Here is an 18,192-nt window from a genome sequence, read left to right as displayed (position 1 = left end):
CATCCCTTGAAGCATCTCCAGGGAGAGAACACTGGGGCTGTCACCGCTGGGTGTCACAGACAGGGGAACGCTGGGGCTGTCACCGCTGGGTGTCACACACAGGGGAACGCTGGGGCTGTCACCGCTGGGTGTCACACACAGGGGAACGCTGGGGCTGTCACCGCTGGGTGTCACACACAGGGGAACGCTGGGGCTGTCACCGCTCCTGCCCGCCCCCATCAGCTTTGCCAGCGCCTCGGGAGGCACGAAGGCTGAGCCAAAGGGTGAGAATTGCAGAAGGGGCTGAGCTGGGAGGGAGCCAGCGGAATCACGGAGTGCAGCCCCTGGCCCTGCACAGACAGCCCAACAACGGCAGCCTGTGCATCCCTGGGAGCAGTGTCCAAAGGCTCCTGGAGCTCCGGCAGCTTCGGGTCAATCCAAACGCAGCAAGGAGGAGAGGGGCGGGCGGCGCAGAGGCGCCGCCGAGCCCGGGAGCGGAGTGGATTTGGCGCGGGGCCAGGAGCAGGGTCAGGGCGCCAAGGGCGGGCGGACACGCCAAGTCCCTTTCGAATGCCGACACGAGCGGCCAGCAGGCACAGCAGCGCGCGGGGGACTGCAGAGGCTTTAGGGCCGTGCGCAGGCGCAGCGCCGGCAGCAGGCGCGGCGCGGCCGGGAACGCAGCGCGCGAAGGCGTCGGGCAGGGCCTGAGGGCGGCGCGGGGGTGGCCGTCACGGGGCTGAGCGGGGTTGTGTTCTGTGGCGCGAGTTTGCCGTATCTTATGTATTCGGCCGAGATGAAGCTCATGTTTCGACTTTCAGAAATTTATCAGCAGAGATGGCCTTGAGGAGAGATTTTAAGATTCTGCCGTCTTTTAGGAGGAAGGGTTTTGCTGCGGAGCTTACTCTGGCACACATCCCACCCCCGATCCGAGGCTGTTGTGGTACGGTGGTGACTGAAGGAAACGGACAGCCCCCAACGGAACATTTCTGAGTAAGCTCTAGACAGAAATCTGAATGGAAAATTATCCCTCACACTAACCCTAATCCCCAACTGTAACCCCCAATCCTAATCCTAACCCAAGTTGTTTTTTTTTTTTTCCACGTTGATTCTAAAGAGGTGAGTGTTTGGGGGACGCCCAGTGGATAAATGTGGAGGAACCCGGGTGTACGACAATTATGTCTCACCTCAGGATTTCCTGGAGTAGCAGCCTCTGGAGATGCCTTGCTGGGCCCTCCCCCCCCGCCAGTCGGTCCACCCAGACAGGCAAAGACCTTCCCAAACAGTCAGGCACCCCTCCAAACTGACACAGCCTCCTCTCAAAACAAGGTGGGGCCCCCCCAAACAGTCAAGGATCCTCTCCCTGCTCTTCTGCAGGGGGACATACATACATATAGGGCCTCATCTGCCCCTCCTCCCCTTTTATTTATTTTCCACGAGCAACCCCTAACACGCCCTGGGCAAAGATGACACCCCTTGTGTCAGCCCTGCTATGGTGGATCTCAGGGCCTTTCTCCCCTCCTGTTCCTCTCCACAGCAACATGAGGCCCCTCACACTGTCTGATCTGAGGGAGGCTCCCTGTGTTTTGGTGTGCCAGTTAGGGTCTGTGCCCTCTGGGATCTGTGCTGGTTTCCCCTGGGACTGACCTTGGCCGAAGGAAATGCAGGAATAAAGAATGGAATCTTGAAGCAGTTTGGGGATCTGGAGGGCCCCCGCAGTCTGAAGGGATGCAGGAAGGGGGAAGGGAGTGAAAGCAGCCACCCCAACATGGGGTTTCTCCCCCAGTACCTGCCGACCGGTTTGGTCTAGGCACTGGTACAATCCCCTTATACTGGAAAGCCACTTCTTTTGGGGGGAGACAAGGGCCTAAAACAACCCCCACCTCCCAGCCAGGGGGAGGAAGCTTTTTCACCTCCCCATTGGAGTGCAGGGGCTTTGTGACCCCCAAGCTGGGGGATGGGCATTTTGCAACCTCACCCAGCTGGGATGTGGGGTGTCTGTGACCCCCTCAATTTGGGTGCAGGGGTTTTATAACCTCTCCCAAGTTGGAGTGTAGGCACTTTGTGACCCCCCCTCCCCCTTTGGGGTGGGGGGCTTTATGAGACCCCACAGACACAGTTGGGGTGTGCTTTGTTACCCTAAAGTGGAGTGTGAGGGCTTTTTGAGCCCCCTAACTGGGGTGTGGATACTTTGTGAACCCCCCAGTGGGATGTGGAGTCTCTGTGATCCCCCTGTTGGGTTTCAGAGGCTTTATGACCCCCTGAATTGGGGTATGGGGTCTCTGTGAGCCCCCCCTGACTTCCCAGTGCCCTCATCAAACAGTTTTGGGGTCCAGGGGGGCAGAGTTCTGTAAATAACCCAACTCTCCCCTGCCCCAGGTGGTTTCTGTGTATGTGCAATTTTGGGGGTCACACAGGGGGGACAGGGTCACACAGAGAGGTCACACAGAGTCAGGAGGTGTCACGCAGTGCAGGGCTGTCACACACAGCTGGTGAGGGGTCAGAGCTGGGGGGCCATGCCAAAGCCTGAGGAGGGTTACAGCATGTGGGGGCATCAGGGATATCAGCCACGGATATCAGACATGGGGGTGATCACACTGCTGGGGGCTGTCAGTGCTGGGGGGAGGGTCACACAGCCAGGGAGGTCATACGTTTGAGAGGGTTCACACAGTGTGTGGGGATCACACAGCTGGGGAGGGGTCAGAGCTGGGGTGTCACAGCTGGGGGGAGCACAGATTGAGGGGGTGACATAGCAGGGCAGGGCCTCACAGCTGGGGAGGGGGCAGAGCTGGGAGGGGTCAGAGCTGGAGTGGGGCAGTCACACAGCTGAGCAAGGGAGTTGTCAGCAGTCCTGGGAGGTGTCACACAGCTGGGGAGGGTCAAACATTGGGGGGTTACACATACAGCCAGGGCAGGGCCCCTTTTAGGGAGATGCTGGAGCATCCCAGGAGAGGGGGCTGTAATTAAAGCCACAATAATTTATTGCGATTTAAGGCAACTCAATACAAACCCACATGGACACATGCAACACGGCAAGGGGGAACACCAAAAACACTGGGAACCCCACTGTGATCAGCCCAGGAAATGCAGGGGAACCATGGATTTGGGGAGGCTGGTGAGGTGAGGAGGGGTCATGCATCACGCTAGGGGGGCACTCCACATTTGGAAGAGGCTCCTGCGCACCCCAGCTTTCTGGTCAGGCTGCTGAAGACCCCCTGCCACTTTTTGGGGGGGCAGGACAGTCCTGGATGGGTATAGGGGGCAGTCCCATAGCCAAGAATGCTCAGGCAACATCATCCCAATTCCCCCAGGAAACCCAAAAGCTGGTTTATGGGTGTGGTGGTAGGAGCCTGGGTTGGGGAGGGGACCCCAAGGTTGTGGAAAGGAGGAGAGGGACCTCCAGTCCCAGGTCCCTGACAGAGTATGGCTGCCTTTGACCCCTGGACAGAGGGTAGGATGAAGGGACATGGTGCGTTGGGAGTGGACAGTCAGGGTGGGAGGATTTCAAGGGACATGGGAGGGATGGGGGGATGGTTTTATGCCCCGTGCCTTCATGTAAGAGAGGAGCTGGTCGGGAATCTCGGCGAGGACTTCTCGTGCCAGCCCTGCCATGCTCAGCCCCGCGCCAGGACCCCCCGTCATGTAGTCACGAAATGGAACAAACTGGGGGGGGAGCACAGGGGGGCAGACCAGTTTAGGGGGTCCAGGGCCGGGAAGGCCCCAGAACTGTGTGCCCTACACACAGCAGCTCCAGTGTCACCTCCTCATTCCTGATGTCCCAGTGTCCCCTCCCCATTCCTGATGTCCCAGTGTCCCCTCCCCATTCCCGATGTCCCAGTGTCCCTCACATCCAGGTACATACTAAGACCCAGTGCCCCCCCCATATCCTGGTACCCCCCCTCCATGAGCTAATGTACTCCCACATCCCAGTGCTCCCCATTTCCTAGTACAGCCCTCTTTACAGCCCTCTTCATGTCCCAGGGCACCCCCACATCCACATGCATCCCAAGCCCAAATGCCCCTCTAGATGCCAGTGCCTCGCATCTCCCACAGCCCCCACATCCCAGTGTCTCTTCCTATTTTCCAATACACCCCCATGTCCCACTGCCCCCCACATTCGGGTCCATCCTGGTGCCCCAGTGCCCCCTTCATTTGCCAGCACGCCCTCCTCATATCCCAGTGCCCCACTCCAATGTCCCAATGTTCCTCCATGTCCCAGTGCCTGCTAATGTCCTAGGCTCCCCCCCACATCCAGAAACATCCTATGTCTCACTGCACCCTTTTTTTGCAGCACAGCCTCCCAAAATGTCTTAGTACACCCCCTCTTCATGTCCCAGTGCAACTACATATTCCAGTACCTGCCCCTTCATGTCCCAGTGCCCCCCCATTTGCCAGTACCAACCCCCTTCATGCCAAAGTGCCCCCCATATCCTAATACACCCCCATGTCCCACTGCACTCCCATTCTAAGGTACATCCCAATTTTCGGTGTATCCACTTTTCCCAGTGAAGGCCCCCACCATGTACCCAGTGGACCCAATGTCCCAGTGTCTCCCCCCACTGAGGTACATTGCAAACCCCAGTGCACTCCTTTTTCCCAGTGCATCCCTCCATGTCACAGTGCACTGCTTCTGTGCCCCAGCACATCCCCAACATCCCAATTCCAACCCCCCCACTATTTCCCAATAAAGTTCCTTTCACGTGCTATCGTCTCCATGTCTCAGTGCCTCCCATATCCTAATACGCTCCCATGTGCCAGTGCACCCTCATTCCAAGGTACGTCCCAAGCCCAAGGGCACCCTCTTTTCCCAGTGAAGTACCCCTAGCATATGCCAGTGCACCCCCAAATCCCAGTGCATCCCTCCATCCAGGTGCATCCCAAACCCATTGCATCCCCATGTCCCAGTGCCCCGTCATGTCCCAGACCACCTTATCACCCTCCACACCAGTCCCACCAAGTGCACCCCAGGAGTGATGGGGCTGATTTGAGCTCCCCAGGGCAGCCCCCCACCACCATCCTGCTGGGTGGGCTGGGAGGGGGTCCCCAAATTCCTCATTGGTGAGGTTGGTTACCTGGACGATATCACGCTCGGCCACTTTCCCACGGGAAGAGATGCGGATGTCGTCCCCATCCAGCTCCACCATGGCTGGGGGCGATGTGAGGGGGAAGTCAGCAGCACCCCAGTGCCCCCCACCCCAGGCTGGGATCCCATTATGTCCCTCTCAACCCCACAGCCAGTACCCCCAAGCCCCCTCAATGCGGTATGCTGAGCCCATTCATATGCTGACAGATTCAACTCATGGTTCCAGTGGCCAAGGGACCCCGCCCCCATCCCCCCAGCCTTCCCCTAGTTCCCCCCAGCCCCCAGATCTTACCATCAAACTCAGCCTGGCCAACCCCCACGATGATAATGGACATGGGCAATTTGGCAGCCTGAGGGAGCCAGGGTGTGAAGGGAGTCCCATGAAATTTAATGATGCTACCACAAAGTGAGCTGCCACCCCCCGCCTCCCTGCAGCACTCAGGAGTGCCAACACCCCCTCCCCCCAAGGATTCCTGTCCCTCACGCCCCCCCCATCACCCAAAGGTCTCAGACCTCCCCACTGGCACCGGGGGGGTTCCAGGAACTTCCCAGCCCCCTTGCAGCACCCACGGGTTCCAGACACCCTTACACATCAAACCCTGGGGGTCCAAGCCCCTTCTTGACCCCAGGGGTCCAAGTGCTTTCCCACCTCTCAATGGTCCCAGTCCCTCCTCACTGCCTCCAGCACCCAGGGGTCCACATCCCCTCCCAGCACCCAGGGCTTCCAGCCCCTTCCCCACCCCTCCAGCATGCAAGTGTCCCAAACCACCCCCTCCCTCTCAGCTTCAGGGTCCCAGCTCCTCCTCACCCACCCCATCACCCAAAGGGTCCCAGCCACTCCCAACCCCTCAGAACCCAGGAGTCCAAGCCCCTTCCCACCCCATAAGGGTTCTAGCTCCTTCTCAACCCCCTAGCACCCAGGGGTCCCCAACCTTTCCTACCTCCCAATCCCTCCCCACTGCCCCCATCACCCAAGGGTCCAAGGTTCCCAGCACCCAAGGGTGCCACCACCCTCCCCAATGCCACTAGGAGGGTCTCACATTGACGATGGCCTCCTTGGTCTGGGCCATGTCAGAGATGACACCATCGGTGATGATGAGGAGTACAAAGTACTGGGACCCGTCCAGCACCGTGGCCGCTGAGCTAGGGGGACCCTGCGTGATGCCGAGGGCACAGGGACCCCACCCCGGGGCATGGGGCCCCTCTTACCGGGCAACATGGTTGACGACAGGGGCAAAGTTGGTGGGGCCGTAGAGCTGGACATGGCGCAGGCTGCGCTGATATGCCTCCAGCACCCCCGCAATGCCATGGCACGCTGGGTTTGATGCATCCCCATTCTGCCGCAGGGTCACCAGGACCACGGTGACACCACAGCCTCCACCAATGGACAGGGTGACAACACAGACGCCACCCACAGGCAAAGATGGCACTGCCATGGCCCCCAAATTCTAACAAGGATGATCCCACTATGTCCATAATGTGGTGACAAGGGAGACACCAACATGTTCCCAACTCAGTGTCAAGGATGATACTGCCATGGCCGCAACCCAGTGACAAAATGATGATGCCACTATGTTTCCAACCCAACACAAGGATGACACCACCACATCCCCAGTGACAAAGAAAATGCCACCACATTCCCAACCCAGTGACAAAAATGATATCACTATGCCCCCAATACAGTGAGAATAGGTTACAAGGACATACGCCCAGCACAGTGACAAAGACCACACCACCACATCCCGAACCTGGTGATGAGGATGATACTACCATGTCTCCAGCCTGGTGACACTACCATGACCCCAAACCAGTCACAAAATGATGATGCCACTATGTTCCCAGCACAAGGATAAGGATGACACCACCACATCCCCAATCCAGATCCAAGTCAAACACACCATATTCCAACTTTGTGATCAAGGATGAGACCACTATGACCCCAAACTAGTGACAACACCAACCCCCTTCCTAACCTGATGATAAGGATGACACTACCATGGCCCCAGACCACTGATGAGGATCACACCACCAGAGCCCCAACCCAAGGACAATGTCCCTCCATGTCCCAAACAACATGACAGGATGATCCCACCATGTTCCCAACTGCGTGACAAGGACACCACCCTTCATCCGCAGTCCTGTCCCGCCTAGGCCCCTCACCAGTGGGAACTCGTGGGACACGTGCCCATCCGGGGGGACCTTGGCACCAAAGCCAAGGGCTGGGAACATTTTGTCACTGTCGTAGTCCTGGATGATGTCCCCCACGGCCCTCAGTGCCAGGCTGTAGGCATTCAGCTGGAAGGGGCTCAGGTAGTGCAGAGACGTGGGCTGCGAGGGGTTCCCTGCACAGTCATGGGACTCAGCACCCCCACAGCCCCCCCAGCACCCCCAAAACACCCCCAGCATTCCCACAACCATGGCACTACTATGGCCCCAACCCAGTGGCAAGGATGATGTCATCCCCAACACAGTGACAAGCATGATCCCACTATGTCTCCAAATGCCACCACATCCCCAACCCAGTGACAAGGGTGACACCACCATGTTCCCATCTTGGTGACAAAGATGATACCACCATGTCCCCAGCTTGGTGACAGCTGGTGATAAGGATGACACCACCATGGAACCGACAGTGACAAGGATGACATTGCCATGACCCCAACCCAGTGACAAGAATGGCACCACTCTGTCCCAAATTCAGTGATGATGATGGCACCAAATCCCCAACCCAAAGACAGCTGGTGACAAGTATGACACCACTGTAGTGTCAGTACAGTGACAAAAATAACACTACCATGGCCCCAAACCCACAATAAGGACAATGCCATCATGACCCTAACCCAAGGGAGTGACAAGGCAGACGACACTGGGTCCCCAACCCAGTGACAAGGGAGACATGATCATGTCCCCAATACAACTACAAAGACAACAACACCATGTCCCCAAGCTGGTGACAAGAATGACACCACCATGACACCAAACTGGTTACAACTGCCCCAAATAAATCCCCCAGGGGGGACATAGCTGCCACTCACCATTGGATGCTGTGAAGTCTATGGCCACTGTGAAGTTGAGTTGGGTCCTGGGGAGGTAAAGTGGCCTTGGGGTGACATAGGGTGTGACGTGTGGTTTGGGGTGGGGCACCCCTGGCGCCACAGGCTGGACTAAGTGCACCCATATCACAATTCAGAGCACCGCCAAGTGTCCCTGCACTGAGGGGTCAGTGATGCACCTAAGGGAGTAGCTGGGGGTGCTGGGGACCCTCAAATGACCAATTTGGGATGCTGGGGAGCCCCTGCCTATAAGGGAGCATCTGGGTGAGGTGCTGAGGACCCACAATGGAGAAGATGGGGGTGGTGGGGATCCTCTTTCCCCAAAGGAGCAGCTGTGGGTGTTGGGGACCCCAAAGATGTTGGAAGTGGTGGAGACTTCTAAAGGGAGCAATTGCGGGTTCTGGGGACTACCAGTGAAACTGCTGTGGGTGATGGGAACAGCCTGGCCCCAAGGAGGCATCTGGGTGGGGATGCTGAGACCCCCAATGGAGGAGCTAGGTGTGGCGAGGACCCCCCAGTGAAGCAACCGGGCATGTTGGGGATCCCACAGGGTGGAGTTGAGGATAGCAGGAACACCACCACCCCACCCCTGCCCCATCCCTGAGGGAGCAACAGTGGGTACTGGGGACCTCCAAGGGAGGAGATGTGGGTCCTGGGGACCCCCCTGCCAGTGAAGTAGAGGCTGGGGATGTTGGGGATTCTCTGCCCTTGAGGGAGCAGCTCAGGGTGCTGGGTACCCCCAAGGAAGGAGCTGGGGGTGTCTGGGACCCTCAAAAGTGCAGCTGGAGGTGCTGGGGACTCCCTGCTCACCCGCCCCTGATGTAGTCCAGGAAGGTGTGCTCAGCCTCCACAGCGAAGGACAGCAGCGTCACCTGTGGGGACATGGGACTCAGGGGAGGAAGTGCCCCCTCCCCCTGTGTCCTCCCCCTCTGCACATCCCCATCCTCACTGTCCCCGAGTTCAGGTACTTCTTCTTCTTCATCTTCTTCCGGGGGTTCACCACCTGCAGGGACGAGAGGAGAGGGAAGGGGGCTGCTTCTCACAGGGACAGGAGGCCCCAGGGACCTGGCTGCTTCTCACAGGGACAGGAGGCCCCAGGGAGCAGTGTAATGGACTGTCACATCCAGGGGGACAGGGGGGCACAGAATATGCTGGGGGGCAGCAGTGGGAGGAGCACTGTGCTGAGGTGCAGAGAGGGACCTTGAGAAGCACATGGTGGGCTGTGACACCCAGGGGTGCATGTGGGGACCCTGGGGATTGTAGTGCAGCTGGAGATCCATGGTGGGAGCTGGGGACCCTCAAGGGAGCAGCTGTGGGTGCTGTACCCCAGGGGTGCAGTGTGGGGATCCCAACATGCTGGGCTGTAGCACAGGGAATCATGGGGACTATAAACCTCTATGGCTGCAGCACGAGCACCGTGGGCACCACGACACCTCAGAGTGCAGGAGGGGGACCCTTGGGTATATGGCACACCAGGTGCAGGGTTGGGAGGGACCCTGGGGACCATAACACCCCAGGATTGCATCATGGGGATCCTGGGGTATGTAGCACCTAGACAGAGACCCCAGCACACAGAGGTGCAGCTGAGAGAGGGACCCTGGGGGCCATAACACCCAAGGGGTGCAGTGTTAAGACCCCAACACACAGGGGTGCAGCACAGGGTTCCTGGGCACCCTGGGGGGTGCAGCAGTGGGGCCATGATCCCCATGGAAGGGGTGCAGAACTCCCATGCCCATGTACCCATCCCCCCTCACCTCGTACACGTTGAAGTGGCTCTGGCCTCGTGCCAGCTCCCGGTAGCTGGTGGTGAACTCTCCAATGAAGTCATGGCTGCAAGGCCAGTGGATCTCCATCAGTCCGGTTAGGGAGGTTCCCATTACCCGGGGGGATCCCCATCACTCAGTGGTGTGGACACTGGGGGCTTCCCATTGCCCAGGAGTTTTCCCATCAGCCAGGGAGTCCCAAATAGCCAGGGGAGATTCCCAACAACCGGAGGTCCCCATCACCCGGGGATGCAAGGATGATGAATAAGGCAGGTGGGAATGAAGGTCCCTGTCACCCGAGGGGTGCAGGTCCAGGGTGTGGGGGGCACCCAGGACCACACACAGCTCACCTGCCATCACGGTCCCAGTCATATACCTCCACCTTGATGGCTCTGCAAGGCAGAGGTGGGTCACCAACATCCTCAAATCCCATTCCTCCCCCCACCCTCCTCTGGAGACCCATCACACAAACCCCCACTCCCTGTGGGATTTGTTTTGACGCCTCTGTGGGCTTTTTCCTGCTTCCTTATCCTCCTCCTTGGGATATTTTTATCCATCGTTGCCACAGCAACCTCCAACATGGGGCCAAAGCAGTGTGAGGAGATTTTTGCTAGGACAGCAGCTGGTGACACTGGTTTGGGATTGGGGGGGGGGGGGGGGGGGGGGGGGAGGGGGCGGGGTTGGAATAGCTGTGATGCCTATTGCCCAGATAGATGGGCAGAAGCAGGTAACCCTTGGGGTGGGGGGGTGTGTGCTACTAGTATCACAGAGACAGGGAAAGGGGTTCTGAGAGTCTCGGGTGGCTACAGAAGTGGGGGAAAGGGTGTCTCATGGGGCCACAGAGAAGGTGGAAGGACTGCAGGGCGTCCTGAGGTACCACAGAGATGGGGAGAAGGGGGTAAAGAGGGTCCTGGGGTACCACAGACACAGGAGAAGGGATTCTGGGGGACTGCAGAGAGAGGGGAAGGGGATCCTGGGGTACCATGGACATGGAGGGAGGGGGCTCTGGGAGTCCAGAGGTACCACAGAGATGGGGACATGGGGTGCAGGGGTTCCTGGAGGATCTTGGAGATGGGGGAAAGAAGGAAAAGGGGGTCCTGAGGGCCCATAGAGATGGGGGGAAGGGGGTTCAGTGGGTCTCAGAGAACCACAGAGATGGAAGTTCAGGGTGTCCCCGGGTATGACAGAGATGGGGGAAAGGGGTTCAGGGATCCTAGCGGACCGTAGCGATGGGGAGAAGAGGGAGAAGGAGGTCTTTGGGACCAAAGAGGGGGTGCAGGGGGTCCCAGTCCCCTGGCACTCACCGGTCGTGGTCCCCATTGCAGAGGGCACGCACAGGAATGGCAAAGGCTGCCCAGACGGGGTTCAGTGTGTTCCGCACCACTTCGGTCTTGTGGCAGATGGTGAAACTGGGGGGAAGACAAGGGGGTACAAGGGAGTCACTTCCCCAGCTCAACACTCCCCCAGTCTCTCACCCCCACAGTGCAGTAAGGATTTTTGGACACCCCCGCCAATGCCAGCCCACGGGGACGTAGGGGTGTCCTGTGCTGGGGCTGAACCCTCCTGTGAGGTGTGGGAGGGTCACTGCAGTTTTGAGGCGGGGTCGCTCACGTCCCGTCTTCGTTGCTGCGGTAGAAGACCATGAAGGGGTCAGATTTTCCAAAGAAATCCTTCTTATCCAGCTTGTTGGCGCAGAACTGGAGTGTGGCCACGTCCTGAGGGGTAGAATCGGGGAGAGTCATCCCCCCTGCACCCTCCTCGGGGTGGGATCCTTCGGGGCAGCTGCTCCATGAGGGAAGGAGGGATCCAAGACAGGCGGGACACAGCGTGAGGATTAACAGCTCACAGTCTCATCTGCGGGCTAGTGCGTCTCAGCCACCCCCGATATTGCGAGGTCCCCAAGCTACGCCCCCTCTCCTGCCCCGCCGTGGCTCACCCGGCAATTTCCCAGCTCTTCAGCGAGGAGTATGATGGTGCCGCACTTCTTCCCCGGAATGCCACTGCCGGGATGAGATGTGAGCATAGCGGGGGCACACATGGTGTCCTGAGGGGGTCCCCCATGCACTGAGCGCCCCAAAACTTACCCATTGGAGGCAGCCGGGGCAGGTCTCCTGCCCCGGGGGTGCATGGCGGCTGTCCCCATCCTGCAGGGACACATGCTGAAGGATGATGGAGGGGATCCCCACCCAATAAAAAGCCCCCCTCCCAAAAAAGGAAGTCTACAAAAAAAAAAAACCCCAGCTTCCCCCCAGATTCCAGCACCCTAAAAAGGTGTTTCTCCCCTCAAAAAAGCCAGTCCCCAAAAGTCATTCAGCCTCCCAAAAAGTCAATTCCCACAAAACAAACTGCCCCTGAAAAAGCCAACCCCAAAAACATCAGATCACTCCAAAACCCAGAACCCCCCCAAAAGCCAGATCCTTCAAAAGCCAGATCCCCCAAAACCATATTCCCTCCAAAAGCCACTATCCCAAGAAAAAGCCAGACCCATCAAACCCCGGCAAAAAGCCAGACCACAAAAAATGCCTTTCCTGCCAAAAGACACCCTCAAAAGGAAAAAAAAAAAAAAAAAAAAAAGAAGCAAGCCAGACCCCCCCACACACACACACCCCACCCCCCCCACCATCCAAAATGCCACTGCTGGCTCTGGGGTCTGGGTCCATCCTGGGCACACCAAAAGAGACCTGGGGAGATATGAGGACACTGGGACCATGGGGGTTCATGTCAAGGGCTTCTCCAGGGGAGACATGGGGATACTGAGTTTCCCAGTTTTCTCCAAAACACTGGTTTTGGAGAAATCCAGGATTTTCTCCAAAGAGGACATAGTGACCTCAGAGACACTGGGTTCAGGGACGAGCAGGACTCATGTCAGGGGCTTATCCATGGGAGAGGTCATGGGGACATTGGGATCAGTGGTGGAGGTGGCTCACATTGGGGGCTTCCCTGGGGCAGAGACATAAGGGATCACAGGACACTGGGGACAAGTGGGGCTACCATCAGGAGTTTCTCTCCAGTGCAGTGCATAGGGACCATGAGGACTCTGGGGACACTGGACCACAGTGGAGGCTCAAACGAGGGGTTTCTCGGGGCGGGGGGACGGACAACATGGGGACACTGGGGCTGGGGGGTTCATGTCAGGGGCTTCTCTAGAAGGAACATGGTCACACTGGGGCACAAGAGAGGCTCACATCAGGAGCTTCGCTGGGGTGGGACATGGGGACACTGAGGCAAAGGGGGGGCTCACGTCAGTGGCTTCTCCAGGCGGCTGCCAGCTGAGCCGATGATCTCCCCCAGGGTGCAGAATGCCTGGCCCAGGAAATCCTGCAGGATGGGGAATATTGGGTGTCACTGGGGGATGCCCGTCCCAGGGAGGCCAGGGGAGCAGGGCTGACTGATCCTGCACTTACATGCTTGGAGAGGTCAGGGCTCTTGGAGTCCACATCATACCTAGGGGCAGAGGGGACACATGGGCATGGAACGGGAAGCAGGGGTGGCTTGGATGGGACAGGGATGGGAACAGGGATGGAGACAGGGATGGGATGTAGGGGGACAGGGAGTGGGAGGGATGGGATGACAGAGGGATGGTACACAAATATGGATGGATTAGGTGTGGGGATGGGATGGGATGGGATGGGATGGGATGGGATGGGGAAAAGAATAGGGATAGGATGGGACAAGGATGGGTAAAAGAACAGGGTGGGATAGGGAGACAATGGAATGGACAGGGATGGGATGTGGATAGGGACAGAATGGGGACTGCATAGGATAGGGATGACAATGGGATGGGACAAGGATGGGGACAGGGATGTGAACAAGGGTGGTAATGGTCCAGGAATGGGCACGGAACAGGGATGGGGACAAGGCACCCTGGAGGGCTATGCCAGGGTAACTAGGAGGTGACCCTGGGGAACAGGGGGTTGACACTGGGGGTGACACTGGGGTCACAGGGGCCACTCACAGGTCAAAGCGCAGGTTCTGACGCTCCTCAAAGCAATAATCAAGGACAAACTTGTGCAGGAAGTCAGGATTCAGGGAATTGTCGATGACCTCGGTCCGGCCAAACTGGGGGATATGGGGACAGTGGGGATAATGGGGTGACAGGAAAAGATGGGGTGGGGGTAGGGACATGGAGACACAGGGAGAAGGGGATGTGGTGGTTTGGACACAGGGACATGGGGACATAGAGATAATGAGACATGGGGGCATAGGAATGGGAACATGAAAATATGGGCATGGGGGATGGGGATACAGGGATATGGGGACACGGAGAGGCAGAGACATGGGGGCATAGGGATGAAGATACAGGGACATGAGGACATGGGAACATGGGGATGTGTTAACACAGCACTGGAAAACAGGGGCATGGGAATAAGAGTGGGGGCATAGGGATGGGGGCAGTGGGACATGAGAATGTGGACATGGGGACATACAGATATAGGGACACAGCGACATGGAGGGACAGGGACATGACAACATGTGGACACGGGGCTGGGGACATGGGAAAGTACAGATACGGGGACATAGCAACACGGGGACACAGGGACATGAGAACATGTGGATATGAGACTGGGGACATGAGGACACATGTGGGCGGAGGAAGTGGTGGGGCAAGGGTGGGCAGCAGGCCAGGACTGGGGCACGTGTGGGAACATGCGTGGGAAAGGGGCGGGGAGGGCCCAGGTGCCGCTTTGTGCCTCGGGGCCACCCCACCCCCTGCTCATTACCCCGCAATTAACAGACTGTTAATTACAGGGGGACAGGGCCTTGCTGCGTGCTGACAGCTGATTGGCCGGCTGCCCAGCACCTCGACATGCTCCCCAGATCCCCAGGATGCTGGTTGGCTGATTGCTCTGCCCCCAGACATTGATTGGATGGCTGCTGCATCCCAGAATGCTCATTGTCCATGTGCTGCATCCAGAGATGCTGATTGCTCATGGTGACTGGCCAGCTGGTTGGCACTCCAACACACTGATTGGCCAGTTGGCCATCACCCCAACATGCTGATAGGCCAGAATCTTACATGCTGCTTCGCTGGCTGTCTGCCATTATCCCTGACATGCTGATTGGCCATCTGGTTGGCACACAGACATGCTGATTGTTCATTGCCCCAGAATGCTGGTGATTGGTTGGCCAGCTAGCACCCCAACATCCTGATTGGCTGGCTGAGTACACACTAACATGCCAATTGGCCAGCTGAGCACAGCCCAACATGCTGATTGGCTGCCCCCCACCAATCGGGTCACTCACCTCCCGCCATTGGTGGCTGCCAGGGCGCTGTGTGTACAGCACACAGACTGCAGGGGAAGGGATCAGGGGAGGCAGGCGCCCCCAGAGACCCCCAAAACTCTTAGAGACACCACCATTCCCAGCAACTCCCAAAACTCCCCAGAGACACCCCCGAACCCCCCCAAAACCCCTTAAGCTCCTCCAGACACCCCCAAAATACCTCAGAGGCTCCCCAAATCCCTCAGAGATCCCCAAAACTCTAAAGACCACCCAAAATCCCCAGAGACCCCAACGCTCCCCAGAGCTCCCAATACCCCAGGAGCCCTCCAAAATGTCCTTGAGCCCCCCAAAACCTCATAGAACCACAACAATCCCAGAGACCTCCCAAAACACGTCAGAGACCCCAAAAAACCCCAAAGACCACAACACTCCCCAGAGACACTGATGCTGCCAGAGAACCCCCAAAACCACCAGATACTTCCAAAATACCTCAGAGACCCCCCCAATCCCTCAGAGACCCCCAAACCCCCCAGAGATCTAAAAATCCCCTGAGCACACAACACCCTCCAGAGACCCCAAAACCCCCAGAAACCCCAAGCCCCCCAGAGACTCCCCAAAACACACAAGAGCCAAAATACACCCCATCCCCCCTGCCTCACTCACTTGGGTCCGACTTGGAGAAGGTGTCCCTGTCCAGGAGCTGCCTGGGGGACAGGGAGGAGGGAGTGTGAATGTGCATGTGAGTGTGCGCGTGCGTGTGTGTGTGTGAATGTGAGTGTGAGTGTGTGAGTGTGAGCACCTGGCTGTGTCTGTGACTGTGTGTACCTGTTGTGCGGTCAGATGTGCCCCGCCCCAGAACACACGTTGAGGTGCACAGCCACATGTCGTGCCCTGTTGTGTGACAGGGTGCGTGGCAGGTTGTGCACAGCCAAGTGTGCCCCAGGACATGGACTGGCATGCAAAGCATGTCTGACACATGTTGGGGGGCCATGCGCTTCAGGGCTCAACCATGCGTCAGGGTGCACAGCAGAGTGTTGGTGAGCATGGCCAGGTGTTGGTGAGCATGGCTGGGTGTTGGGGCGCACTGCCAGATGTGCCCCATAACACACGTTGGGGTGCACAGACACATCTGCACAGGGTGCAGGGCATGACACATGTGAAGAGTGCCATATGTCAGTGGTACAGCTATGTGTCAGGACACCAAAGAAAGACCTCAGGTCGCAGAGGGAGGGTACAGGGACTGCAGGGTGAGCAGAGAGTACAAGGGATACAGATGGTGCAGTGCAGCCCGGCCTGAGGATTCAGGAGTTTCAGGGTGGGCAAGGGATACAGGGGGTGCAGAGGATACAGGGTACCACCTGACCCTCCTTCATCCCCAGAATCCCCCAAACCTGACCTCCTTGCACTCCCAGTCCCAGAGACCCCCAAATGCCCCCCTGTGCCTCCTACTCCCCTCAGTGCCCCACACCCTCAGAACCCTTGGCTCACCCAGTGCCCCTCTGTCCCCATACCCAACACTCCCTGTGCTCCCCATGGTCCCCAACGCCTCCCAGCACATTCCAATGTCTTCCAGTGAATCCCAATGCCTCCTAATGCATTTCAGTGCCTCCAGCACCAGCTGCCTTGCTTCCCAGTGCCTCTCCGTGCCTCCCAGTGCTCTTCATTGCCGACTGCACCCCGTTCCCTAGTGTCTCCCTGTGACTTCCAGAGCATCTCAGTGCATTCCAGTACATCTCAGCAATTCACACCACCAACTGCTCCCACTCTCCGGTGCATTCCAGTACCTCCCAGTGCATCCCAGGGGATCTCAGTGCATCACAGTGCACCCTGGCATCCTTCGACGCCAGCTGCTGCGACACTCCAGTGCCCCCCAATGCGTCTCATTGCGTTCCAGTGCAACCCAGTGCCCTACAACGCCAGGTGCTCCCAACTCTCCAATGCTTCCCAGGGCACCCCACGAGATCTCAGCGCCTCCAAGTGTACCTCAGTACCCTCCAAAGCCGCTCCCTAGTACTTCCCAGTGCCTCTCTGTGCATCCCAGCACCCTCCAACGGCAGCTACCATACACCACAGTGCAACCCAGTGCCTCCCAGCACCTTCCAATGCCAGCACCAGCGCCTCCCAGCGCCCCCGCCGCCCGGTGCCGGCTCCCGCCGCAGCCCCGCTACCTGCAGGACACCGTGAGTTCCACGCGAGTGGCCGGGACGGGACCGGGGCCGGTGCCCGGTTCCGAGGCGCCCAGGCCCGCCATGCCCCGGGCTCCGTCGCTGCCCCGACACCGGCACCAGCACCGCGATCGCGATCGGCTCCGCCCCGGGACCGCCCTTGGCACCGCCCGGGGCTCCCGGCACCGGCTCCGGCCCCGCACCGAGGGAGTGCCCCGGAGTCTTCTTGGGGACCACCCGCCGGGAGACCGGGACCGCCCTTGGCACCGCCCGGGGCTCCTGGCCCCGGCCCCGGCCGCGCACCGAGGGAGTGCCCCGGGGTCTTCTTTGCGATCGCCAGCGGGGAGACCGGGACCGGCTCGGGACCGCCCCCGGGATCGTCCCCAGATCCCCGGTACCGCCTCCGCGATCGCCCCTGGGGCCGCCTCCCCTTCCCCGGTACCATCACGGACCCTCGATACTGCCCCTGGGATCGCCCCGAAATTTTCGGAATCACCCCCAGATTCCTGGGATCTACCCTCGCACCGCCTCCAGGCCTGCTTCCAAATCCTTGGTACCTCCCGGGCCCGCGGGACCCCTCCGGCTCCGCCTCGGAAACGCCCCTAGATCTCCGGGATGGCCCCCGTATCAACCCCAGGGCCGCCTCCACAGCCCGGTTCCCCGCTGGAAGCCCGGTACTGTCCCCGGGATCCCCCTCAGATTCCCAGGATCGCTCCGGGATCAACACCAAATCCCTTGTACCTCCCCTGACCACCGGCATCTCCCCCGCATCGCCCGCGAGGCCACCTCACCACTCCCGGTACAGCCTCGGACCACCGGTACTGTCCCCAGGATAGCTCTCAGATCCCCGGCATCAGTCCGAGGAAGTCCGGTGCCTTTTCCCGCACCGTCCCCAGTACCGCCTCCTCATCCCCAGTGACCCCGGACGC

The 18,192-nt window shown here is 58.9% G+C and overlaps 1 protein-coding gene across 1 annotated transcript; it reads right to left on the bottom strand.

Annotated features, from left to right (window-relative positions):
* Positions 1 to 2,590: 2,590 nt before the first annotated feature.
* On the bottom strand, positions 2,591 to 17,393 carry CPNE5 (copine 5). The gene is made up of 21 exons (XM_041422595.1): positions 17,267 to 17,393; positions 15,762 to 15,802; positions 15,120 to 15,166; positions 13,831 to 13,934; positions 13,280 to 13,319; positions 13,117 to 13,193; positions 11,960 to 12,019; positions 11,812 to 11,875; positions 11,487 to 11,590; positions 11,180 to 11,284; positions 10,226 to 10,267; positions 9,867 to 9,942; positions 9,062 to 9,115; positions 8,923 to 8,984; positions 8,095 to 8,141; positions 7,220 to 7,401; positions 6,269 to 6,396; positions 6,100 to 6,202; positions 5,352 to 5,409; positions 5,049 to 5,122; positions 2,591 to 3,639 (listed from the first exon to the last, which is right to left on the bottom strand). Exons 1-21 carry the CDS (start codon positions 17,347 to 17,349, stop codon positions 3,481 to 3,483), a joined length of 1,710 nt encoding a protein of 569 aa, XP_041278529.1. The 5' UTR covers positions 17,350 to 17,393; the 3' UTR covers positions 2,591 to 3,480.
* Between the last annotated feature and the right edge of the window lie 799 nt (positions 17,394 to 18,192).

Source organism: Onychostruthus taczanowskii, unplaced genomic scaffold (genome assembly GCF_017590055.1).
Source record: "Onychostruthus taczanowskii isolate IOZ18803 unplaced genomic scaffold, ASM1759005v1 scaffold74, whole genome shotgun sequence".
In the NCBI taxonomy this organism is placed as follows: Eukaryota; Metazoa; Chordata; class Aves; order Passeriformes; family Passeridae; genus Onychostruthus; species Onychostruthus taczanowskii.
The sequence above is the reverse complement of the archived record's forward strand: the minus strand, read 5'-3'. Positions and strand labels throughout refer to the sequence as shown.

Coding starts and splice junctions, on each gene's coding strand:
- CPNE5 (XM_041422595.1), bottom strand. CDS start 17,349: ATGGCGGGCCTGGGCGCCTCGGAACCGGGCACCGGCCCCGGTCCCGTC. Junction 15,167..15,761: donor CTTCTCCAAGTCGGACCCAA/GTGAGTGAGGCA, acceptor CTTCCCCTGCAG/TCTGTGTGCTGTACACACAG. Junction 13,194..13,279: donor GCCCTGACCTCTCCAAGCAT/GTAAGTGCAGGA, acceptor CCCATCCTGCAG/GATTTCCTGGGCCAGGCATT.